The sequence below is a fragment of the Gordionus sp. m RMFG-2023 genome, chromosome 3 (genome assembly GCF_954871325.1).
Source record: "Gordionus sp. m RMFG-2023 chromosome 3, tfGorSpeb1-WG-v2, whole genome shotgun sequence".
Taxonomy (NCBI): Eukaryota; Metazoa; Nematomorpha; class Gordioida; order Chordodea; family Parachordodidae; genus Gordionus; species Gordionus sp. m RMFG-2023.
In genome coordinates this window covers 49,762,234-49,789,476 of record NC_088777.1, presented here as the reverse complement: position 1 = coordinate 49,789,476, position 27,243 = coordinate 49,762,234, and the positions used below count along the sequence as shown (strand labels likewise).

Sequence of the window (27,243 nt, the reverse complement as noted above, 5' to 3'; positions counted from 1 at the left end):
CATGCTCCTATAATAAAATCATAACAGAAATCTTTCAAACTTAATAATCGTTCTAGCATCATACAAATTGAGGACGAACGTGTTGTGCTTTATCATTTAAATTAAAATATTATTACACAATTCACTTTAAAAATAATCAACTTATTTCTATAACATAGCATATTTAAAAAATTTACATAATAAATTTTATTTCCTACACTAGTGATATCAATTTCTAAATTAAATGGAAGTCCAGCAAGAAAATTGTAGGAAAAAAACGAAGATAAAATAAATGATTCCACAAAAAAGTCAATAAAATTTACAAAAATTTATATTATTTTTTAAAAAAATATTTTTATTTTTAAAGATTTTTTATGACACCTAGAACCCGTGTCGGACCATCCATAGGGTCCGGGTTCACCTCCTTGGTTACAAATTTATTTAAAAAATATATTATAAGAAAAAGTTTATATATATATAAAATCAACTTTAAAAAAAATATTAATTACGCATTGATAATTGCTTATTTATCTAAGGTACCATTCCTTTTTATACCGCTATGGTAATATATTTAAAATATTATCCACATTTTGTTCGCCCATATCCAAATCGATAATAAAATTTATTTCACTTCTTTGGAGTAGGAAATGAAAGTTAAAAAAAGTTCCTAATTTCCCCAACTAGGGATACATTTAACTAAAATAGATGTAGTTTCCAATATATTTAAATAATTTTCAAATTTTATATATTACGTAATATTGTTAAAATAATTTTTATATGAAAATACTTAGTTCGTAGCGGAACATAATTTTTTTTAAAAATCGAATAGATTTTCTTATTCACATTTTCGAAAAATTGGCGGACAAAAAAAAGAACAGATGTCAGGCTCTAATTTTCTGGGTTTAACACTCTCAATTGGCATGTAACGAATATTATAAGTTCACCACGTCTCGATATTAAGATATTATTATGTATAAAATACCATTACGATTTATAACGCGGACCTTGAACAATTTAAATAACATCATATGGATCTCAAAGATTTTATTTTCTCCTTTCAAATCTTGAATACTTTTGACGGAAGATTTTTTCAAAAAAAAGGGAAAAACTGAAAACAATTTTATTTTTAATTGTCTTAAATTGCAATTCAAGATATTATTTTTAACTTTTCAAGAACCGTACAAAAAAAAGAAGAAAATTTGCCATATTTTTTTAAAATTTGCGTTCATAAATTTTAAACTTTAAAAAAGAGGCTAAGAATACTAAATTCAGTGTGTTATTATGCAAATTTAATTCATAACGTATCCATATCTCGCTTGTAAAAATATGATGAGAATTATATAAATATATGTTTATTTTAACAATATTTTGCAAGTTCAAATAATTTTATTTTCTAGTGAATTTAAAAAAAATATATGGAAATGTTTTTCATCAAATCTGGTCAGCCACTGCAAACTTAAAAGAACCTTATAATTTATCGTTAATATGGCATTTTTTTTTATTATCGATAACCATTTATTTAGAAGCGGCTTCCAAAAGGAGAATATTAGTAAATTGTATATCTCTAAACCTCCCCCCGAAGTTATAAAAGATAAATTATTAATTTCGTAAGATAACGAATCCATAAGGTAAATATACTCATTCTTCGTTTATGCACATAGTATAACAATATAAATTGCAAATATAAGTATACAAAGAGAATAAACTTTCGATATTTAAAAATAAAACATATTTGAAATTATTATTACATATATATACACATAATATTATAAAAATTTTTATATTTGTGGTTAACAAACATGAATGGATAAGGGAGATCGCACTTTTATTTCCTCGATATAGTAAAAGGAGGGTTGAGGTAAAATATATATAAATTAGGTAGAGTCTACTCTAAGAAACATAATCCATTAACCCATTTTCTTCGATTATCTAAATTTGTCAAAAAAAAAGAAGATAATATAATAAAATCTAGTGTTGTTAAACGGCTAACTCAATATTTAAGCCAGAAAAGGTTTATGCAAAACTGAAGATTTTGGTCATAGATATCACAAAGGTTTATACATCTATTAGCGAAGTCTCGAGGCTTAGGCAAATCCCGCAGTAGTGTGTCAAAAACGGGTAACTCAATATTTTATCAAGTTTTTCTTTAAAACACTCCCTTTCCCATCTTAGTTCATCACACATGGCATTTGTATAGTGGAGCCCAAAACCTATTTTTTTCAAAAAAAAATCTAAAAAAACGAAATGGAGCATAACCGCTAAACATTGCGCTAAGACACCTTGATCATGATTAATTTCTTTCCATATTTCGATCAGTTTTTTTGCAAATTATGGGTTTGTTCAGGATCGGCAATTGAAAGTTGCAAATATATTTCAATTTCGGTTATTTTTGAATAAATTTATAACCGGTTCTTTTTGGTTATAACGGGTTATTTTTAACTTGAATATTTTTTTTATGATCGCGCCATGATTATATTTTATTTTTAATTGGCCCAAAATAACGTAAAAAATTATTTTTTTAAAAAAATTTTTAAAGAATAAAAAAATCAAACAAAAAAATATTCTTTCAAAATATAACAAAATATGGAAGTTAATAGAAATGAAACAAAAAAATTTAAAGAAAAAATGAATTTTTATTATAAAACAATGAATAAGAAATTTCGCAACATAACATCATATCCATATAAATTTGTAGGAATTAAAGAATAAAAAAATCTATATTTTTTTTTAGTATGCCAATCATTCATAAATAAATATAATCTCAAAAACTGCTTTGAACCAGTTGGACCAGTATTAATAACCGTTTTCAGATTTCTCCTTTTCGAAATATTCTTATAACAGTTCGGTTACGGTTCGAAAAATTATACCAATTTATTTCAGCTGGTCGGTTCGGTTTGACACCCTACCTTTTCATCTAGATTATTTTTTGGAATCTGATATTAATACCCAATCAATATTTTGTCGATTAATATAAATATAGTGTCTACACTGGCAAGCTTCCAGATGGTTGATTATGATTTCGTAGAATGTTGTTTGATAAGTCGTACTCGTAAGTTTGAGAGAATGGGATTACTGAGAAATTGGAATCTCTCAATTTTCAAATAATTTACCAAATGAAAATTTTAAATCTGAAAACTTCGTTCCAAACATCTGCTAAAAAAAACTTACTTCCCCTATTCCAGATAAATTTTGCAGCTGAACTTTATAGATCTATTCAATTTTTTATAACTGGTGTTGTTAAAAGTAAAACCTATTACTGGAAAATTTTTAATGTAACTAGTTACTTTTTAAATAGACCTGTAACTGTAACAAGTTACATATAATTAATAATAACCAAATAAATGATAAAATTCGCGAAAATTTACGGTGTAATTGTCTCATAATTAGGGTATATTTATCTTACAAAAGCTGGAGTCAATATCCCATAAAATGAGATTTTTTGAAATTTTAAAGTTGCCCATCGCAAGTGAAAATTCTAGATAAATGGTTAATCCAGAAAAACTTGGACTTAAAAAATAAATTCTTATGATTTGCATCATTTCTTGGTTAGGGTGAGTTTTAAAAAAATACTAGAATATAGATAAAAATGATATGATACATATAAAATTAATTTGGAAAGCTCATCATTACGATTTAATTTTAGACCAGATGCCAAACAAATCAATACCAAAATAAACTATCAAAAATTTTAAAATAAACTTTATCAATTTCTTATCTCAACGATTTTGAAAAAGTTTAAGGGAATTTCGAAATACTGTCAGCTAAGTTGAACCAATCATGATCCATAACGCCACGATACTTTGAAGTGCAGCAAGGATCAATTGGCACAGCCTAAATATGGCTCCCTCATAACTCGTAGAAGCTTTCTATTCACATCTCCCATTCAACTCTAAGCCACTTATTTCTTTTTTTATTTTAAGGCAAATATAAACTCACACTCTTTCGCCTATACATTTTAAAATGATAGAACCAAAATATTGTATATCAATCGCAACCTTATCTCGTATTCCTAAAGCTGCTCACCCTCCCCCCCCTCACCAGATTCAAATCGTCCAAAAAAAACTCCTGTTAGGTCGGTAATTTTGCAAGAACTTCACTTGGACATGCATATTATAAAACTTAAAGCTTAATCACCCTATTTAGAATTACCAGAACTCAGCCTAAAGTATCCAGGAAATCTAGACTCTTAATATCCGGACAGGACCTAAAATGGGAATTTATAAAATTAAAAATCGGGCAAGAGTAGAAAAAAATTCAACCTTCAAAGGTCTCTCGTTACATACTTAAAAAAAATTTAAAATAAATATATAAGCATAAATTTGCCGTATAACCCCCCACTCCACCCGTTCTTTAATATGACAATCTTGGGCTAACGGCTTAAAAGGCACTTTTAATAGGGTAATTTTAATTGCAAAATTAATGCACGTGATTATTTTCTTTAATCATCTTGATATATTTTACATTATCAGTGTTTTTTTAAAAACCTGGGTTCAGTTTATTCTAACAAAAACTACTAAATCAAGAGATCACCTAACAAATATTGCCTAAGCCTCCAGATGAGGCCAGAAGAGGGCCTACCGCCATTTTAAAACGAAATCTCGATGCTTAGGTAATATTTGCTCGGCGAAACAAACACATTTTCTATGATTTTTTATTTATGCTTCCACGATTAATTAAGCTTATAAGTATTAATTATCGTTTAAAACAAAAGTCAAGAACTCACACTCTCCGTAATATCTTCTCGAGTAATTCCGCCCGCATTTCTAGTCGAGTCAGTACCCACAAAGACTCTCCTTTCCAACAAAACGTTCGTTACTTGAGCCAATTTTTCGTCGTAGTCCACGTTGTCCTCGTGTCGATTCCCTTCTAAGATTTCATTGTTTTCGGCCGAGGGGTAAAGAGGGGCGACGGAATAAGCCTTAGCGGATCTTAGTACCTGAACCAGCAGGCTCACCACTCGGGGGTATAAATCCTGCTTGAGAGCGCAGAGGTCGGAGCATCTGTCAGGATCTTTTGACATGAGGTTAGCAATGGAAGCGGGAACTAACTTTTGGTTCGATGTGGATATTTTTGAAAGAATTGAAGAAAAGGTGGAAAAAAAATACATATTATTATTTATCACTCATCCTTCATTCACAGTTAGCGAGAATTCGCGGAGGCTAACTATGAATGCAGGGCATCGTTAATAAATTTTTTTTTGGTTTAAAGAAAGAAAGAAAGAAAGAAAGAAAGAAAGAAAGAAAGAAAGAAAGAAAGAAAAGAAAGAAACTTCCCATTCTTTCTTTACGATAGAATTAGGGTATAGAGCTGCAAAAACAATGTCTATTTATTTTTTAGAAGGTAAATACATAATAAGTTTAGATCATGATTAAAATATATAGTTTTTTTTCTTCTAAATTTGGAATGATCAAAATTTCTTCCCATTTTTTCCCCTCATGGGAACACAAAAAAATTAATACAAAGACCGGAAGGAGGCTGAAAAATATAAAAACGGATCGGAATGAAATTAGAAAGTTCATAAGAGATCTTTAAATTCATCTCAGTTGCGCGTAATACTTCATAGTTCAAGAAGTAGGATTAATAGACGGCTATATATTACTTTCTCGAAAAGTAAAAATGGTCGGACCCTCAAACATGGCGGAGGGTTACGAATCGATTGCGTCATTAAAATCTCATGGGATGGTACCTCCTTGGGCAAGCTTACATAGTCAGTATCCATTTATAATTAAATTATTGTATATATTTTAATTATTGGAAGTGAATGGGTCGACGTCACTGGCGTAGGGCGGATTTAGAGTTCCACTGGAGGAGACATATTGGGACATACAATTTTACCTCAGGCACGCGGGGACAAAGCTCGTAAACTTTGTTTTATATTGTTGTGAATATGATCGCGGTGTTGGCGAATAGTGTGAGTAAACATATCCCTCGAGAAAGCACGGAATCACAAAAGTTAGGGGGGGGGGAGGTTATTTGGAATCATCGGCCAACCAAACCCTGAATCAAAAAGGCAGTAAAATTGAGTAATTATATTGTAATAGTTCTATATTTTCTGTATATTACTTATTACTGCTCTTTTAAGTATTATATTTTTTTCTATAAAAGGTATTGCAGATTGTTAATATAATTTTATATATATTTTTTACATGTCTATCATAAACTATTTTTTTTAAAATATAGTTTATAAACATAGAAACCCAACGGACTGTCTGTTTTAAGAGAGCATTGCATCTGTTATGTCAGATTGAACGACTGCTAAAGATGCATTGGAGACAATGACAGCCAGTTTGACTTACTGGCTTCTTACACTTGGCGCAATCATATGAGACTGAGGCAGTCACATTTAAGCGAATGGCTACTGCAAAGCTGAATTCTTAGTTAGACAGCTCGAGTTTTAAAGGGAATGGCGTCTAGATATTCATATCCAGAACCTTGGTTGAGAGAGGCTAATAAGGCTTGATCTTAAGATAGCAGGGTCTAAAAGAGGTAATAAACGGACTATACAATCATCGGATTATCCCAATCCTTTTGTTTATGGGAGGCTGGAGGTTGGCATTCATCGCCGACTGAGACTTTCCATGTGATATAAGCTTCGTCAAGTAGCGCATCTGGCAAGGATAGTAAATGATGAGTTATTATTTTGGAACTTGCCAATCTAGATGAGATGAAATCACTAATATGGGTGATTATTTTTTCTATTATGGATTCATGCTTTTAAAGGTTCAGGATATTTAAAAATAGCCGTTGACCGTAAAGCCTAGAGGATATTCGGTATATTGAAGAAATTTTTAATTAAAAAAAAAGATTTAAGTGTGTGAGGCTGTATGAGTAGCCTCCATATTGTTTAAATTATTAGAAGTAGCTTGGAAAAAGGCTTCAACCGCTAAGTTAACTCAAACTGGTGAGCCAAGATGTGTTAGTTCTTCGGCCATAACCTTTTAAAAGGCGTGGCAGTTGGGAAATTTAGAGGTGAGCTGACAATTACTTCGACCCTGCTATCTGAAGATCATGCCTTATTAGCTTCTCTCAACCAAGATTCTGGATATAAATACCTAGACGCCACTCCCTCTAAAAAATTTTACCCCGAGCTGACAAACCAGGAATTCAACTTTGCAGTAGCCATTCGTTTAAATGTGACAGTCTCAATCTCATATGAGTGCGCCAAGTGCAAGAAGCCAGTAAGTCAAACTGACCGTCATTGCCTCCAATGCATCTTTAGCAGTGGACGTTCAATCCGACATAACAGATGCAATGCTCTCATAAAAAGTGTTTTACAGTCCGCTGGATTTCCTGCCACTTAGGAACCCCCAGGTCTCTTTACTGATGGGAGACGACCCAATGGAATTACACAAATTCCTTATAAGAATGGCCGATTTCTAGCATTGAATTTCTCCTGCGTTGACCCCCTCTCACCCTCCAACATGAATAAGGACATTTTAAAATACATAGAAGATTTTAAAACGAACAAATATATGGATATTCCTGATGAATATAAATTCGTACCAGTTGTCACTACAACATTAACATCCTTTGGAAGCTAGGATCTTAACCTAATTAAAAAGCTTGGCAGAGCCTTGAGAGCTAAATCAGGAGACCCAAAAGAAGGCGTCTTACTTACGTCAACGCACAGAAATTCAGATTATAAAATCTAATTTCATATGTTTCATGCGCTCATTCCCCGAGCAGCCGGAATAATCTAGATCTTTTCTCTTCCCTTAATTATTTAGAATTTTTTTTTCTTCTTCCTCACATAATCATTTGAATTAATTATGATTATATTTTTTTAAAAAAAAATACCATTATGTGCAACAAGAATTAATTATAATATTTTATTGTAATCTTATTTTTTTTTAATTTATTACATTTTGATATTTTAATTTTTATTTCGGAAAAATACAATCTATTGTATAATAAAATAAGAAAAATTAGATATATGCAAAAGTAGGCCCGGACCGGGCAGGTCGGGCCTTGGAAATTTTTATAAAATATATCTGAATTTATCAATTTTAATGTTGAATTTTATATGAAAATAAAAATTATTTTGATTTTATTTATAGAAAGTAGACGCCATATAACACATATATATCTTTTATTTTGAGTAATTACAACGATTAATTTCTATATTTAAATAAATTCGGGCCGGATAAAAATTTAGGGCCGGCCTTGAAAAATTAGCCTCGATGGCAGATGACTAAAAGAAATAACTCAGTTGATATTTCCACACCTTTTCAAAACATGTAAATTTTTTTTTTTTCTAAGATTTTGAAATAAAATATATTTTATGAAAAAACTCCGAAAAACTATTAAAATAAATAAAAAACAGTTTAATTTTTTCAGAAAGAAATATAGAAAACTTTATCGTCGGGTAGTGACTCATCTTCGACGTCATCAGTTAACCATCCGGCTTTGGTGGGGAAATTCACGATGGAAAATAAAATTTCGGCCGTGTTCTGTAAAAAAAATGATATTGTAATAAAAAAAAATTATGAATGGTATATATTAAAATATATATTACCTCAGTTTTGATCCTAAAATTATTGAGCCATTTATCCGCCTCCGCTCTCAAATTTTTCCGTTCCGTTTCCGCGGCCACTCGTTCTTGCAACCCGATGGCGATATCGACTATCGTCTTTTCGCGATCCAATAAGGATTCGAATTTCGCAGATAAATTTTCAGATTTTTGGTAGTGTTCCAGCCATTGGTCGAAGGAATGGATGGACTCCTTTTCGATCGCAAAAAATAAATTAATCATATATCAAAAAAAAATATTTGTATTTTTAAAAACATTTTTTTTGTCTATAAATTATGAAACAAATTTGAATTTGCGTATTAGAGATTGTCGATATTCGATAGTCAAATAGTAAGTATTGTTAACCGGTTCGATTTGAGCCAATTTTCCAAAAACGGCTAACTCAAGATTTTAGCCGCAAAAAATATTGCCTTAAACCTTGAGATTTAGTTAGATGTCCAAACCTTTGTCATCCAGGAGCAAAATCTTCAGGGTTGAAATTATATTTTTTGGGATATAGTATAGAGTTCGCCGCTTTCAAAACCGGACTCAAATCGAACCGTTTAGCGACAGTAGTCACACTAGTCTTAATAAATTTACGAAGTTCAAGTTATTATTAAATGACTCCTAGAATTAATTTTTTATAAATAAATTTAATTATCATAACCACACTCCATTACAGCGAATTCCTGAGTAGGCGCCTATAATGAAATATATTTCGATCATCCTCGTGTAACATAAAAATAAATCTGAACCTTATAGAAAGAAAAATCGTCCCAATAAAACATTGAACCGGGCCTATGTAAGTGTCAGAATATATCGTTAACCAAAATTTTTTTAGTATTCATTAACTGCAAATACTTTTTCTGACATTAATTAACGTTTCTCCAAAAATGATTGACGTGGTTAAAAAGTTACGAATTCACTTATTATTACATACAATACAAGGTTAGTAGTGTTGTTGAAAACCTCGCTTTAACACGTAAAACGAAATAAATCGCGAGCAGATACAAGTTATCAGAGTTGTTAAAGTATCTAAATACAAAAATGCAGTATTTGTATCTAGATACTAAAAATATTTAGACTAATATAATAAATATATATATAAAATTTAAACTTACATATGAAAAAATATATATATAAAATTTAAACTTACATATGAAAAAATATATATAAATATTGATTAAATATTATTTTTTATCTATAGATATTATGCTCAAGATTGTGAAGAATATTTTTATCATATAAAGAAATATATAAATCCTTGCTTAGTTATGACGCCCATTAATTATTAAAAACAATATCAATTGATGCACAAAATCATTTTTAAGCAAATAAATTTATTGGACGACAACTTGTTCAAAAAAACGATAAAAATAAGGGGGGTATAGACATTTTTTATACAAAATATTAAAATGTTGTTCGCGTATTTTGTGCTCTAATGAGAGTTTCTGTTCGAGAACAACGGCGAAGCCTGTATACAAGTATAATAATAATAATTGTATCTATATCTAGATACATTTAAAAAATAATATCTGTGTCTAAATACATTTAAGGTGATGTATCTGAATCTAGATCCATTTAAAAAGTATCTTTTAACTACACTGCAAGTTATAATACCTAAAGACAAATAAGAAATTTTTAATATTTTCCTCTGCCACACCTTATTTTATGCCCGTTAGGGCTTTTATAACGTTAATTAGTATCTTAAAAAAAGGATAAGGAATTTGGCAGATAAATCACTCGGAAGGATCTTACTTCCGCTAAAACAAGGAACATGATGTAATCCATGTTGGCTGCAAAATAAGTTGCAGCCAAGACTGCTTATTAGATGAGGAGGAGTTCTGGATTCAGTTCCGAAATTTCAGTACTAATCAGTAATCTTTACTATATGATACATAAGAAAATATTAAGAGATTTATTTACTCTTAATAAAAACAAATTAGAAAAATGAGTTTTCTTTTTATAAAATATACCGCGTTGGTAAAATATAGAAAGAAAGAAATAAAGAAAGAATTAGTATATATAATTTCTCACGATGTATTGTGCGTATCCAAAATTTTCGCCCAATATGTTCTTTACGATGCTGGGTACACGAGGGGTCTCTTCCAATCGCGATTCAACGAGAGTTTCCTGTTTTTTAAAAATTTTTAATATTCTATCGAATTTCAAAACCTAACATTATTTTTTCACTCTAGAATTTAAAAAAAAAAGCAAATAAGAATATGTTTATAAAAGTATAATTTAATGTTTACAAACAAAAAAAAATGTCTTCCCTTATAAGCTATTTAACGATTAAAAAAAATCTTGCTGGTGTTTATAAAAGATTATTTAATGTTTACAAACAAAAAAAAATGTCTTCTCTTATATTTATCTAACGATAAAAAAAAATATTGAGTTTATAAAAGTATACATTAATGTTTACAAACAAAAAAAAATGTCTTCCCTTATAAGCTATCTAACGATTAAAAAAAACTTGCTGGTGTTATAAGCCTACAACCCGACTAGTGTTGTTAAACGGTTTAACCCAATATTTTAGCCGAAAAATATTGTGCAAGCCTCGAGATTTTCGTTAACAGATGTCCAAACCTTTCTGCTTATCTATGAATAAAATCTCCAGGAGACATGAGTAATATTTTTTTTGGGCTAAAATATTGGGTTTATTAAACACGACCTACACAAGCAGAAAAAAGCTCCTGTTTTGTTCTTCACCAATTTTAGGGCTCAGTCTATTATTCTATTCACTTTAATTTTGTTATAGAGCTCCACTCGCAGCTTACAAGCGTTAAACTGATAATTTTCACATAAATTCGTGTACAAGAAATAGATTGGTGCATGGCTGGCTATACAGTATGTGGATTGTAACTGTAGTATTTTGGATTTATTTTCTATCAATCGGACACTTAGCTCCCCTGTGGAAATGGTGGGTGGTCCGCCCCTTGCGGCCAGTTTTGAATAACAATCATTTCAATAATTTGCGCTTTCGCGGTGGGTAATTCGTTTTCCCAAAATTAGCCCTTAATTAATGTGAAAGAAGGTTATACTAATTAGTACACGTTCCCATATGGGTATGGATAGCGGCTAAAATCGACAATAATGTTTTGTGAGCGGAAAAATTGCAGTGAAAAGTGATCGCTACAATTATTTACTCAAACATGTAAAAATATGTATACCTTTCCAACATCATTTTCGTATTGGCTAGCTATTCTGTCGTTGGCATCTTTGGGAAGCTTGGATAACACGCCTCTCGCCGATTCCATATCATCGCCAACTTTATACCCCAGTTTTTTTTAAAAAGTAATATATGCGCGATTATTTATGAGTTTTAAGCTATATGATTGACGTTCTTTTACCATATTAACTCTAACTAAGAGAAATACAGCCATCCACGTTTAATTTAAAAAAAAATAAAGTTTCATCATTTCGAACAGATGGTTAATTTATTCAAAATGGCTGAATTAAGGAGAATGCAACGGGAAGTGGGGTGTGTAATAGGGGAAAAAAAAGGAAATAAAAAAAAACAAAAATTACGTAAAAATTTCCGCGTTAAAATATTGGCTATCATGGTGGAATAAAGCGGAAAATGTTGAAGGAGCGATTCCTCGCAATAAGATGGAATGAGTATCCAATCAAGAGCGCCCAGTAGCTAAAGATAAGATAATATATAAAAAAAATCATCTAACCCCTCTCATTCATAGTTAGCGATTCGCGGGACAAATTCGTGACTAACAATTTCGCCGCTAATTCGGTAACTGTGAATGAATGCGGAGTAAAGCTTTTTTCTTTATTTTGCTTGACTCGTCTAATTTGGGCTCTGAATAAAAAGGGAGGGCAAATCCTTAATTTGAACAAAATTATGGGTTTCAATTAAAATTTCTATTTAGCTGCTATTTAAAAAAAAAATGCCTTGATAAATTGTACAAATGTATCTATACTTTGAAAAAAAAAGTGGGCAGATTTTTTAAATAACCCTTTATAAAGCGGGCATTTGTTGTTTCTTTTGTAGCATTCATTCATTTATATTTAAAAATTTTATCATCTTTTTTTAAAAAAATACTTATTTATGTCAAATAGAACAAATTAATAAAGAAGACAAAATGGAAAAATTTCTGATTCTTCTTACTGAAAGAGAATGTGGAAGAAGTATCATAATTATTGCCTGTGATTTATAAAAAAAAAGCTTAATATTTTAAACGAAATAAATATAATTGATAGATGTCATTCTGGTTCCAACGGTGCCCAAATTAGACAGGGACTGTATTAATATTCAACGACAACAAAAAAAAAGTTGAACTTCTAATTTATTTATTTTTAAATACTAAGATTGTGACCGGTCTGAATATAGCTATTATTATATTTTCAGAGCGCAATTAGAAGAGGTTCGAATTAAAAGGAAACACGTTAATAAAAGAGACGGTACTCATAAGGCACCGTTTTACGGTGGGGGAAATTTAGCACGTGATCGAGTCTATAAAATCGTTTTTTTTCCCTTTCCCCAAATCGCAATAAGGAAGTGTAATAGAATCAATTAGGAAGATAAAGGCAATTGGTAATAGAATTAATTGTTATTAAAATATATTTATTAATTGTTTGTGACAAATTTTTGTCAGTTTTCATTTTTTTATTAAATTAAATTGTAGACACTTTTTTAATGACTGACATCGAAAGCCTATTAGAGTTTTACATGTCATGTAAAGTGCAATTCTTCTGGAACCATTTTTAAACAATCTTTTATAGAAGGAGTCATTAATAAAATATTTGTAGTACAAAACCTCACTCGTATTATAAAAATTCTTGCTTTTATGATTGATTGATGTAATATTATATTGATTTGTAAAAGATACATAAACTGACGAAATTAATTTTAAAAAAAGGTACAATAAAATTATCCATTGTTTTCACGGATAGTTCAGGAAGTGCAGCTAAGAAGTTGTAAATTGGCCGAGGTACAAATGGTACCTCTCAGGTCTCTGTTTCACTTAGCACCCTTATTTAAATATTTATCCAAAATCCAGTTCCTGCAACCCAAAGTTAATTTGTATTATATTTTCGTATAAATATATTTAATATTATAGGTTAGCGTTATTGAAAAAAAAGATCTTCTATCAAATTTAAAATTCATTCTTTCAACGGCGAGGATTGAGGATGAGCGAACAACTTATTGGAAGATATTGTTATGATAACACGTCTAAATTAAATTTGTAATTATACCAAATTTATGTCTAGTCCATTTAATTACGAATTTTTAATATACGATTCAAATATTCCTAAACCCGAGTTGTACCCGGAACGAAACCCGAGTTCGAAAAAATTTAACTGAACCGAACCTAACCCAGTTAATTTTTTTTTACCTTGAACCAAACCCGTTTAATATTATAACCGGGTTTTAAAAGAGGTATCTTCATTCAAAATTAAGACCTAGTTTTAAAAGAGGTATCTTCATTCAAAATTAAGACCTAGTTTTTTTTAAAGGTTGGTAGATCCTCCTTTTACCATCGTATCACATTTAGACAAGATTTCTAACAACAATAAAAATAACTCCATCCCTTGAGAACCTATCTTTCTACCAGATGATTTACTTATAAAAAAAATCCCTCAAGAAGCTCATATATAATGGGATCTCGGGAGTTTTTTCTTTTTTAACCAATTTACAACTTCTTGCTTGCTTTAGAAAATAAATACGAATATGTTTTCGATCTCGACCAATCAGGCGTTCAAGAATTCCCCCATTTCTATTTAGTTCAATCCCATTTCCGTGTTTCTGTTGGATCTCCTAGTTGCCTGATGTGAGGTGGGATTAAGTTTATATTATATTTTAATATTATCAACTGATTTTTGGGCAGGTCACTTTTTATAGCTTTAGTCGTAAAAACTTCTTTTTTTTTCATTCATTATTTTCTTCATTTATTTTATAAGGGAAAAAAAACTTGATCTCTAGAATTATCAGATGACATGGCAGAGGACAAGGAATCCTCTAGGAAAGCTACAAAGATATTTTTCAGGTTTAAATTATTTTCCAGAGCTAGCACCAAGCATATCCTTCTATCTTCAAAGTCTAGTCCAGAAAAATCTAGATATTTTTTTAAAATAAAAAATTTGAATATTATAACTAATCGATGGAATGAGTCATCTTTCAGGAGTTTTAGGCTTAAAAAACTGCCTAACCTCTGAAACGGGGTTAGAATTTAAGAACAGGAAATCCTATTATTCTAAAAAAAAATTAGAAACCGGAAATGCTATAAGTCCAGTTTTAAAAATGGAGGAAAAAAATTCATAAAAAAAATTATTAAAATTTACCTCTTAAAAATGAGCAAAATCTTGTGGTTTGGTAAATTTCCGGTAAAAATTTGAGGTAGCCGATGAATAAATGAATGCTTTCGGAACGCATGAGATTCTATTTTTTTTAAAAAAAATAAAATAAAAAATAATATATCGATTAGAATTCGATAATGTGATGGGCAATTAAAATAGGAAACTCTTCAATTTGGGCAAAGATTTCAGTCCTCGAGGAGTAGCTAAAGTTTTTTATTGAGTTTTTTTTAAGGAAAAAAACAAACGATGTTTTTTAGGAAAAAAAACAAACGCTATTTTTTCGGGGAAAAAAAAGTAAACAAATGTTGTTTTTTTTCATAATTATGACTACAATGCTTGTTTAACAAATGCTAGAAAATGCTAATAGTTTATCGCAAATTTCTAATTATCACAAACAATCATGCTAAATATAATTGTAAAAATTTGATTCATTTTGTGACTTGGCCAATTTTTATTAAATGTGTGTTTATTAATTATAAACTAACGGTTAAATTTTTATCAGAGATCTCAAGGCCCGGCCCTAAGCCCGGGTATTTTTATTTATTTTTTTTAAAAATATAGCTGGGCTGGGCCTAATAAAATCTTTTATACCCGGGCCTAGCTGGGCCGAATATATTTTAAATCGTCATTATTATCTATAATTATTAAAAGATAAATATAACAAAGAATATGGGGAAGATTTAGATCCAAATAATATAGAACCGATGCCGGGCCATATGGTATCTCTGCAAGATCTCTGATTTTTATATTAAAAATTAATTTTTTAAAGTTTCGTTAAATAAATCTAAAAAGCTTATTTAATTTATTGTTTTGTTTTTTTGCTGTTTTCCTTCCGTTTTTATGTTTGAAAACAAATAGTTTGTTTCTCGTTTGGTATTTTTAAAAAAAACAACAAATGTATTGGGAAAAGTTCAAAATATTGTAAATAGTGACCAGACCTATTTGGACCATCTTATAGCTTTTTACTGGAAATCGTAAAATCGTAATATATATATATAATAATCAATAAATTATTAAAAACTTTTATATAAGAATCCGTTGTGGCGAAAACCGCGGGTTCTATCATGACTTCCTCTTCGTAGGGAGAAGAAATGGATCTATAAACAGCTGATAGAACCAATGATAGATGAGCCAAAAATCGGTGAACACTTAGGAGGTGGGTAGACGTGCTCTTCGTCGATTTCGAGATCTTGGATGAATCGAGGTTATCCTCCGAATACGTGAGGATTTCTGCTGAGCTATTTCGTAGAAATGCTAACAAACCTTTTTTTTGTTGTAAATGATTCAAAAAATAATAATTGACAAACACCAGAAACAATATATAAATTCAGGTAAATCCTCTCCCCCCCCCCTTCACACAAACAAAAATGATTCTGAAACGGAAGATGGCGGAGGATATTGTTCGAATTGGAGAGAGGACTGATCAAACCGGTTCTTTCCAGTCTAAACAAATCCAATTTCCCCATTTGTCTAGGCCAATCAAAAGTATGAGTGTAATATATTAGGGGAACATATGGTCTCTCAATTGTTGAAGTGCCCTAACTAGAAAATCATTGAAATACATATATATTTGTTTTTAGGATGATTTCTTGTCTATTTTCGTGTTTGTGTGAGTAAGTCTCACATTCTGAACAGGTGTTTAGCATGTTACAATTTGGTATATATATATATATCAGAGACCTGCAGAGGTATCATTTGTACGGCCCGGGCCCAGATTAAAAAATTTTCGGCCCGGCCCGGGTTTAAAAATTTTAGGCCCGGCCCGGCTCGAATATTTAAAAAAAAAATTTGGGGGCCCGGCGGCCTAGATTTAAAAAAAAAAATTTTTAGGCTCGGCTCGGAATTTTCAAAAATTATATTCGACCTGGTATATTCAAAAAATTTATTATTTCGTATTTTATTATATTTTTCGGCGAGTATTATCAATTAATAAGCAAGTATATTAGCTAATGTTGTTAAACGGCTCGTTTTGAGCCATCGAAATTTCGATACTATATGACTAGACCTTTGCTCCTTCTATGAGCAAAATTTTCAGGCTTGCATAATATTTTTCTAGATAAAACACTGAGTTAGCTGTTTTTAATAATCAGCTCAAAACGAGCCGTTTAACAACACTACTTTATTTTTTTTTTATTCTAAACAGATATTTAATATATTACAAATTGATACTATAAAAAAATTGTGTAAATAAAATTTTGAGAATATACTATGAATTTTTTAAAAAAATAAAAATGATATATTTAATAAAAAATATAACATATATTATATAATAATGTTTTTAATCCTTTGCGTATTTATTCCATGTCAGGAAAACTATAATTTTATTATGTAATAGATACTAAGAGTTTTAGCTAGTGTTAACTTTCACCAAACATTATATTAATCATAACTATATATAATCATTATAACCATATCTAATTGACGAATATAATAAATCATGTTGTATAAAAAAAAATTTAAAAATACGGCCCGGCCCGGCCCGGGTATTTTAAAAAAATATTTTCAGGCCCGGCTCGGGTATATTTTAAAATTTTAAAATACGGCCCGGGGCTTAGCCGGGCTGCAGGTCTCTGATATATATATAAAAAAATGGCGAAATAACTAAATTTCGCGGTTTTCGCTGGGAAGATTATAAGAAAGTTACGGCAGATAAATAATAAAGTATCGAAAAAATAATCTACCATTAAAATCGTTTAAAATGACGAGTTTTATGATTCGCCGGTATAACGTGCACTCAGATGGATCGATATCTGAATATATTATCGAATTAGTGTCGGGCAGCTTTGTATCGATAATCTCGAAGATTTCCTCAAAAGTGTGCCTTGGTAGTGTAAAATAAATAAATAACAGATGTAAGGATGATCAAAAATAAAAATCTGAGGTTTATAATTATTATTAAATATTCGTAAAATTCTTGGTCCAGTTTAGCCCGGATAAAAGGCTGCTAAGAGAAGATCGAACCGGACCTAAGACCGACAACGAGCCGGACACATCATTACATAAAATGTGGATTCCACCCAAAATGAATATAATAAGTTCGGGGGACTTAGCGGAAATGTTATCGAAAATATATACCCCCCTAACCTTATACAAGTTAATTGATATGTTAATAAAAATTATTTCCAAAGAAAAAATCCTTAGGGATATCGATTTACCCCAACCATACCAACGAAGCGTCTAAAAAAGAAGAGGGAATAAATAATAAAAAATTTTTTTTTAATTCACGGTTGCCGCCAAAAAGCTTCGGGCAAATTGATAGCGGAAGGATCTTGCGAATGGGTAAAATTACGCGTGGAGTCATAAACGGAAGGATTATTTTTCAAAATGGTTTCGACTTTCGTTTCTATCAGGGTCTTTGTAAAATATAAATAGTTTTATATGAGAAAAAAAAAGAATAGATTGAGTTCTAACCTAGAACATGTTTTTAAACGACTAAGGCCTCATTTACAGTAAACGCGTTATGTTATAGCGTTTCATTATTACAAAAATTAAGCCATTAAATAGGTTATAAATGTATTCAATATGGAGCGTTATGATGAAAACGCTGCGATAAAATTTTAAAAACATATGTTGCGATTGCGTTGATAAAATAATATATGCCACACGATTATAAAAAAATAATATCGAATTCGATAAAAAGGATATATGAAATTAGTTTTAAAAACTGAATCAGCTGTAATAACGATACGTTAAATAATGCAACACTTGAAAATAACGCGCTTACTATAGGGCGAATTGTAAACGCGTTATGTTCAAGCGGTGCGTAAAATTAAGACAATATATTATATAATACCAAGGGTTATGACGATAACGCTATGAATAAAAAAATATGCGATTACGGATTATAAAAATAATAGCGATATTACATTGTAAGTTCCTTATATTAACTTCTTCTTTTTTTTTTAAAAAAAAGCAGATTTTTTTTTTTATTAAATATTTGTTATAAAGCAGAAGATATAATATTCTTCTCTTAAACAGATTTTAAAAATCGATCAGCTGTTAAATCGTGATCGCAATGGCGCCCCTTTGAATTCAAGGTTAAAGGAAAAGAAAATTTTTAGTAATCGCAAAAAAAAGAAGTGTTATAATTTAACCTTTGTATAGGCCCACGAGATATCGTGCCAGCGTTCTTGATTGATGGCTGGTAAAATTCCTTTGACATTTCCACACAGGGCCGAATAAGTGGCCAATTCGTAAGGGTTTATTGTGACCTGGTTATGGTATATATATATATAAAAAAATTTTTTTTTAACTTTTTACTGCTAAGTTAATTTTGTTAGATAAAAAAATACACTGATTATACATTTTTTTTAAAAAAAATATCTGATTGGATCGGATCTGCCAGATTTATCTTTTTTTCTAACATCAACTTTAAATCATTTTTCGCGCCGGTTTATTTTTTTTTAAATTTTAAAATGATTCTACCGAAAATGTATTCAAAGCATTTTTAGAGGATCTAACTTATAAATTGCAGACAATTTTGCGGTTAACCTTTAAGTAATTTAAATAAAAAAAAATTTCTATGAAAAAACTAGTAAGAATTATATTAATTTCCGAAATTCGTAGGGTAGATATTTCGAACATGATGGAATTGGAATACATTTCTCGATAAAATCGAATTTTTAAATTTAAAAAAAAAACGCACTTTCAAAAAAAAAATGATTTAAAGTTGAAAAAAATAACACATAGCAAGAAATAACATATTGCCATATATCTTCTTCTCCGTTTAATAGGTTCACCCAATAATTCCTCGGATTTAATCATTAGTTATACAATTGGGTTTCTGACATTTTATTCCTCCATTTTCACAATAGGGAAATATATATATGGATAAATGTATACATAAAAATATTAGGAAGTTTATCCGTACATAATAATTATACTCATCTTACATTATAAAAAATATAAAGTATCTATATATTATCTATATATATAATCACCGTAATCAAGAAATGAACGTTATCGTATATCCTTAATGTTAATTTTTATTTTCATCAACTTTCCTATCTTCTTAATGTTAATTTTTATTTTTCCTATCAACTTTCCTATCTTCTTAATGTTAAATAAATCGATGGAGACTCTATCTCTCTAATGTTAAATTTTAAGAAAATTTTTTGTATATAACGGGATTCGAACCCATTACTTAACGATTTAAAGGCAAGCGTTCTTCCCGCTCATCCATCTTCTATATTAAATTTTGTAATATAATCTTTCTTATATACTTTATTATTTAGATTTTATTTTATATTTTTATTGGCTAATTAATCTTTATTTTTATTGGTTTATTAAGGTCTTATTTCATTAGTTTAAATTTATTTTCTATCTATTTTATTGGTTTTAATTTATTTTCTCTGTTTTTAATTAATAATCAACCATTTTTAATTAACGATCTTTTTTTAATTAACGATTTTTATAAGATCACCATCTTTTTTATTTTATAATCAAATTTATTGGAAAAGGAAAAATCCGTAATTAATAATCAATATTTTTGTTAAAAAATAAAAATATTATTTTATCCACTGATATATCATAAAAGGTTATATTGGTGCCTTTCTGATTGGAATCCTGGAAAAAAACCCCAGATTTTTTAAAATTCATATTTATAGAATTTACTTAAGACCTAATAATATAGGTATATTTTTATTTGGATTATAATAGATATACTCATATTTATAAGGTATAGACAAATTATTATTTTATAAAAAAATATAATTTATTAATATGTTAATTTTTTAGGCCCTAATTCTTTTTACATTAAAAAGAATAATTAATTACAATTTTTTGCAAGTCAAATAATTTAATTTATATATATATTAAAAAATATGGAAATATTTTGAATTAAATCTGCAAAACACTATAGATGATTATAATTTTTATTAATATTGTAAGGCATTTAGGTGATTATAATATTGTAAGGCATTTTTATGACTTAAATTAATAATCAACAAATATGTTAAAAAGAAGAATAAGTATATCTTATAATAAAAATATTATTTTTTTATCCACTGATATAGCATAAAAGGTTATATTGGTGCCTTTCTGATTGGAATCCTGGAAAAAAATCCCAGATTTTTTAAAATTCATATTTATAGAATCTACTTAAGACCTAATAATATAGGTATATTTTTATTTGTAAACTTATTAGTATTTTTAAAAAAAAGGATATTTAATAAAGTGTAATATCAATAAAAAATTTAATATCAAAAAAATTAACAACCAATATTTATATCTATTTCTTTGGTGGACCAATTTATTACATTATAAGGTATGTTTATTAGTAGCCAATATGATGTAAGCCTGAGATTTTGAGCATAAATTCAAGAAAGGTTTAGACCTTCATCTCAAATCTTACATATTTTTTGGCTAAAATCTTAATCGACCGTTTTTAAAAATAAACCTAAACCCGATGTTCAGCCCAATTTTTCTTATTAGAAAATAATCAAAAATGAATTAACGCGCAATTTTTTTATTTATTTTTATTATAGGTATTGAAATTATAAATATACTAATTGAAAATAAAATTATAAAAGTTTAAAAAAACAATATAACAACCCCCTGATAAATACTATAAGAATAATCAATATTATGTTAAATCCGTTTTTCACACTTTATTTTAGACAACAAAAAAAAATAATTAAAATTATATTTTATTTTCGGAATTTCTCATTTTGTTCAATAATTTTAAATGAATTCAATCATTATTTTTTGCAAAAAATAAAAATATAAATTTTTAAATCTATATTAAACATAAATAAACAAATTAGAGGTCTTCATTGAGGGGGATTTTTAACTGCCAACCCCACGCCCGCCTATATTTCTAGCGGTGGTCGGGTTTTTTAAAATATTTTTAACATTAGGTGGATGGCGGGCAGGTTAAAGCGGACATGGATGGGTAAATTTTTGACATTTTTTCAGGGGAATGAGCCAAATTTCCTTCAATTTATTAAAAACAAGAGTTTTATTTTATTCATAATATTGGATATTATATATGTTTAATTAAAAAATATATTAAAATATACAAATAAAGAGTTAAACCAGCCATTAAAATATTTAAAAAATTTATGGGTGGGTTAAACAAAATTTATAGATAAATGGGCGGTAGGGGGGGGGGGGTAAAATTTTTAAACAATATATATCAGCGACCTGCAAGCCCGGCCCTGCCCGGCCCGGGCCGTATTTTAAATTTTTTAAATATACCCGGGCCGGGCCGGACCTAAAAAATTTTATCCGGGCCGGGCCTAAAAAATTTTATCCGGGCCGGGCCTAAAAAATTTTTTTTAATATATCCGGGCCGGGCCGGGCCGGGCCATGCCTAAGATTTTTAAACCCGGGCCGGGCCGGGCCTTAATATTTTTTATAAAAAATTTTACATTATGAGTTATTGGTTATAAGATTATATTATATTATAGTTATGATTAATATAATATTGGGTGATGGTTAACACTACCTAACACCCACAGATCGATCTAATTATTAATTTCCTGAAAGATACCGGAAAACTCCATTTTAAATTACTTAATATATTTTAATATCTAAAATTTCAGTGCCAAATTGTGTTAGAAAACTTAGAAGTTAGACTTAGAACAGTATGTATAATTATTATAAATATATTTTAAATTACTTAATATATGTTATTATCTAGAATTGCAGTGCTCCACTAATCATTATCAAATTTTGTTAGAAAAGTTAGACTTAGAACAGTTGTGTTAGAAGAATAGTTTAGAAGTGGATATATCCCATAAACAGATTTAAGTAATAAAAAATTCTTTTGAATTATTCTCTTTAAATAAAAATGTACATTGATATTTTTTAGCTTCATATATTAGTTTATTTATATATTATCTTTTATTTGTAGTGAGATCCATTTTTATGATATAATATATAACTTACAAAAAATTAAATTTTTAGATATATTCAATAATAAAGAAATATACATTAATTGTTGAATTATCTTTTATCTCATAATAAATCGTTTAAATCTTTTAATATAATTATATTAAAAATATACATAATTAAATTATAAATTTCAATAATATTAAATCCGCAAGATGGCGTATTATTATTTTATAAAAAAATTTAAAATTATTTTTTGTTTTATTATATTTTAATATTGTATTATTACTTAAAAAGTAAGCTAAATTCAATATATTATCTATGATTCGAAAAATTTCAAGAACAAATATAGGTTTTTATAAATTACATATGATCACATTTTAATGGTTAAAGTGAGATAAATTAATTTTTTTAAATAATTTTTGCAAACTTGATATTGATCTTTTTTATAAATAGCCACTTTGTTTTTATTGCCATTATTACAATATTACCATACAATAATATCATTCTAATAAATAAGATATCACACAAAAATTTTATCGAAAATATAATGTTTATAAAAGATTATTTTACACCTAGCATAAAAATGTATATAATGTATAAAGATTTACCATTTTTAGGGGAAATATATAATTTAGATAAGGGATTCCGGTAATTATATAAATGTCGTTATATTTTATGTTAAAGTAATATAATTTGATTGTTTAAATGACCATGAAAAGGGTCTTTGGATTTTGTAGCGAACTTTTGGTTGAGTGGCCCTAGAAAAGGGCCTTTGGGTTTTATGGCTCTAAAAAGGGCCTTTGGGTATATTAATTCTGAAATAAATTAGTGTCTACTGGTTAATTTTTATGTAGGAACTATAATAACTTGGCTCTAATTCTATCTGATCTAGATCTTTTAGATTGACACGGTTTTTTAGATCCTGTAGGTTGAATTAATGTCTATCCAGCACATGTCGAGGTAATTTTTTTCTCGTTTATTTGTACTATGTGATTTAAGCACATTTAATATTATTTTTTTACGATGATCGTCACTTATCTGGTCCCATTCATGACGAATTTTTGTCACATCATACTTTTTTGTTAAATAATAATTTCCCATACCAAGAAGGGCTCTTTCAAAATCTTTTTCTTGTGCTAAACTTAATTCATAAATTTTATTGACCATCATATGCACAGGTGTTGTAGAATCTCGGTTAAACTTTATTTTTAACACATTATTTAAAGATTCACAGTTATTGTTAATATAAAGATACGATATCACCTTATTTTTTTAAAGGTAAATATACATATAAAAATAAAAAAAATTTTAAACTGGCATCTATATGTTTCAATAATTTAATAAACTATCTCTACAATAATCTCGCAGTTTTTCAAACTTTTTTCCAAAGATTTTATCGCTTAATGAAAATACAAGTCCTTCTTTGCCAAAAATTTTAGTTACAATATCTTCCCTTGTCCTTGAATCCATTCCCTCTTTATCCTGTAAAAATAAGTTTAGATTCTTTTTCATATGATAGGTGCATAATATATTTGTAGAATTACTAAAATTCGTTCTTAACGAAGTTATTAAACCTAGCTCCTCATCGCTGCCGAATATAAGATTTTCAACATTTATTTTATTTTTATTGAAGACACCTTCCAAGTGCGAAAAGAAAATGTTAAAAGTTTCATTCAGAGCTGCCATGCAAAAATATAGGACCAAAGAATATAGGATGATCCTGTGAATATTTAGACATGAGCACTTGATTCTTGAAAACTGTTTCGACACAAACAATGGACCTAAATTATAAGCTTTATCAACACCTATAATACTAGGAAAATCTTGAGAACAAATATATTTAATATTATCTAACATTAAACTAGGATATAATATTATCGAACATACTCTGTCTGGGCTTATATCTATTTTTTTTAATATTGGATATTTATGAATATTTTTTAGTAATTCATTTTATCTGGTCAGAAAAATTTTTCAAATAACAAGAATCATTTTTATGCAATTCGTTAAATTGTATATTACGAATTTGTTTGATATCTCTAGGAGTAAAATAATTTTCTTTATTAGCTATTAAATCTTGGTACACGTCTTTTGGAGGCTGATGCACTACCTCCTTAATTTGTCGCATTATACATTCTGGGGTACGACTATAAACCCCTGAGTAGTTTCTGTTGTTTCCATGTGGAAACAACCCTGGATATGTTCCTATGTATTCAACTATAAATATAGATTGAATAAGATGAACTGAGCTGTTTAAATATGTATCTAAATGGCATATTCTTGTTTTATACGTTTCACAATTTTTCAATTTTGTATAATAACGATTTAAAATTACCAAATCCTGAGGATTTGGTTGTGGTTTTGCTGCAATAAGTATACGATTATATCGTTTTGTGGTGGACTTGCCAAATAAGCCATCCTTAATAACCATAGGACCACTGCTAATTGTATTATCATTGATATTTATACTATAATAATTTTTTGTTGTACCTGTGGATGTACCAGTCCATGCGCCACAATCATCGCTATACACTAATTTTTTACCCCTTTCTTTCAAAATCATATTCTCTTAATTACTTATTGTAAATATAACATTGTTTTTGATACCGGTTGGTATTGATTCTAGAATATTTATGGGATTCAATAACATATTCATAATAATATCGGTGTCTAGAAAAGGTAAGCTGCTACTAACAATTGATGATAAATCAGTAATAGTTGGAGAATTATTGTTAACTGAAGATGGAAATATGAATGGTGAATCATTATGGATAGCTGGCATCAAAACGGGTGATAAACAAACGATACTAGACGGGGAATTGATTAGAGGTTGAAAAATATGTGGAAGATTATTGTCTGCTGATGATGAAATATGTGATAAATGACTCATACTAGACAGGGATTTGATTGAAGGTGAGATAGGTGGAGAATCATTGTCAACAGAAATTGGAGAATCGAATAGTAAATCATCATCAGATAAAATAGTTGATAAATAGCTAATAATAGGCGGATATTCGATTGGAGGTGTGTTCTTCTTACGACCCGCCCATATACTGGTGTGGCATAGGCGCTATACATCCCACGATTAGAAGGTAAATAAGATTGAATGCTTTTCCCAAAGCTGCACTTGATGCATAAAGATGCATCAATTGTGCTTAGTTCTTATGTGGTCGAGTTTAAATTACCCCGATAAATTGGTGAATTTTAAACCAAATCATTTCTGTTACCTACAATCATTACCATCGAGTCCTCCACCAATTATTAGTCATTTGTCACCTAGAATTGATGTAGCACCATTTATATTTCCATTATTTGAAAATAATTCCCAACATATTTTTCCACCTCCAATCGAATATCCGCCTATTATTAGCTATTTACCAACTATTTTATCTGATGATGATTTACTATTCGATTCTCCAATTTCTGTTGACAATGATTCTCCACCTATCTCACCTTCAATCAAATCCCTGTCTAGTATGAGTCATTTATCACATATTTCATCATCAGCAGACAATAATCTTCCACATATTTTTCAACCTCTAATCAATTCCCCGTCTAGTATCGTTTGTTTATCACCCGTTTTGATGCCAGCTATCCATAATGATTCACCATTCATATTTCCATCTTCAGTTATCAATAATTCTCCAACTGTTACTGATTTATCATCAATTGTTAGTAGCAGCTTACCTTTTCTAGACACCGATATTATTATGAATATGTTATTGAATCCCATAAATATTCTAGAATCAATACCAACCGGTATCAAAAACAAGTTACATTTACAATAAGTAATAAAGAGAATATGATTTTGAAAGAATGAGGTAAAAAATTAGTGCATAGCGATGATAGTGGCGCATGGACTGGTACATCCACAGGTACAACAAAAAATTATTATAGTATAAATATCAATGATAATACAATTAGCAGTGGTCCTATGGTTATTAAGGATGGCTTATTTGGCAAGTCCACCACAAAACGATATAATCGTATACTTATTGCAGCAAAACCACAACCAAATCCTCAGGATTTGGTAATTTTAAATCGTTATTATACAAAATTGAAAAATTGTGAAACGTATAAAAGAAGAATATGCCATTTAGATAAATATTTAAACAGCTCAGTTCATCTTATTCAATCTATATTTATAGTTGAATACAGAGGAACATATCCAGGGTTGTTTCCACATGGAAACAACAGAAACTACTCAGGGGTTTATAGTCGTACCCCAGAATGTATAATGCGACAAATTAAGGAGGTAGTGCATCAGCCTCCAAAAGACGTGTACCAAGATTTAATAGCTAATAAAGAAAATTATTTTACTCCTAGAGATATCAAACAAATTAGTAATATACAATTTAACGAATTGCATAAAAATGATTCTTGTTATTTGAAAAATTTTTCTGACCAGATAAAATGAATTACTAAAAAATATTCATAAATATCCAATATTAAAAAAAATAGATATAAGCCCAGACAGAGTATGTTCGCTAATATTATATCCTAGTTTAATGTTAATATTAAATATATTTGTTCTCAAGATTTTCCTAGTATTATAGGTGTTGATAAAGCTTATAATTTAGGTCCATTGTTTGTGTCGAAACAGTTTT

General features: G+C 29.2%; 1 protein-coding gene across 1 annotated transcript in view; it reads right to left on the bottom strand.

Moving 5' to 3' along the window:
- Positions 1 to 1,754: 1,754 nt before the first annotated feature.
- The window catches only part of LOC135927082 (nuclear pore complex protein Nup107-like), a 39,857-nt gene continuing 14,368 nt past the window's right edge, over positions 1,755 to 27,243 (bottom strand). Inside the window, exons 11-23 of the mRNA XM_065463019.1 lie at positions 18,895 to 19,011; positions 18,026 to 18,153; positions 17,482 to 17,621; positions 15,822 to 16,063; positions 14,786 to 14,882; positions 14,416 to 14,558; positions 12,020 to 12,134; positions 11,662 to 11,759; positions 10,526 to 10,621; positions 8,495 to 8,701; positions 8,334 to 8,429; positions 4,703 to 5,026; positions 1,755 to 1,908 (exon numbers count right to left, since the gene is read on the bottom strand). Coding sequence (XP_065319091.1) covers positions 1,870 to 1,908; positions 4,703 to 5,026; positions 8,334 to 8,429; positions 8,495 to 8,701; positions 10,526 to 10,621; positions 11,662 to 11,759; positions 12,020 to 12,134; positions 14,416 to 14,558; positions 14,786 to 14,882; positions 15,822 to 16,063; positions 17,482 to 17,621; positions 18,026 to 18,153; positions 18,895 to 19,011 — 1,842 coding nt within the window. The 3' untranslated portion in view covers positions 1,755 to 1,869. The remainder of the gene's footprint in view (positions 1,909 to 4,702; positions 5,027 to 8,333; positions 8,430 to 8,494; positions 8,702 to 10,525; positions 10,622 to 11,661; positions 11,760 to 12,019; positions 12,135 to 14,415; positions 14,559 to 14,785; positions 14,883 to 15,821; positions 16,064 to 17,481; positions 17,622 to 18,025; positions 18,154 to 18,894; positions 19,012 to 27,243) is intronic.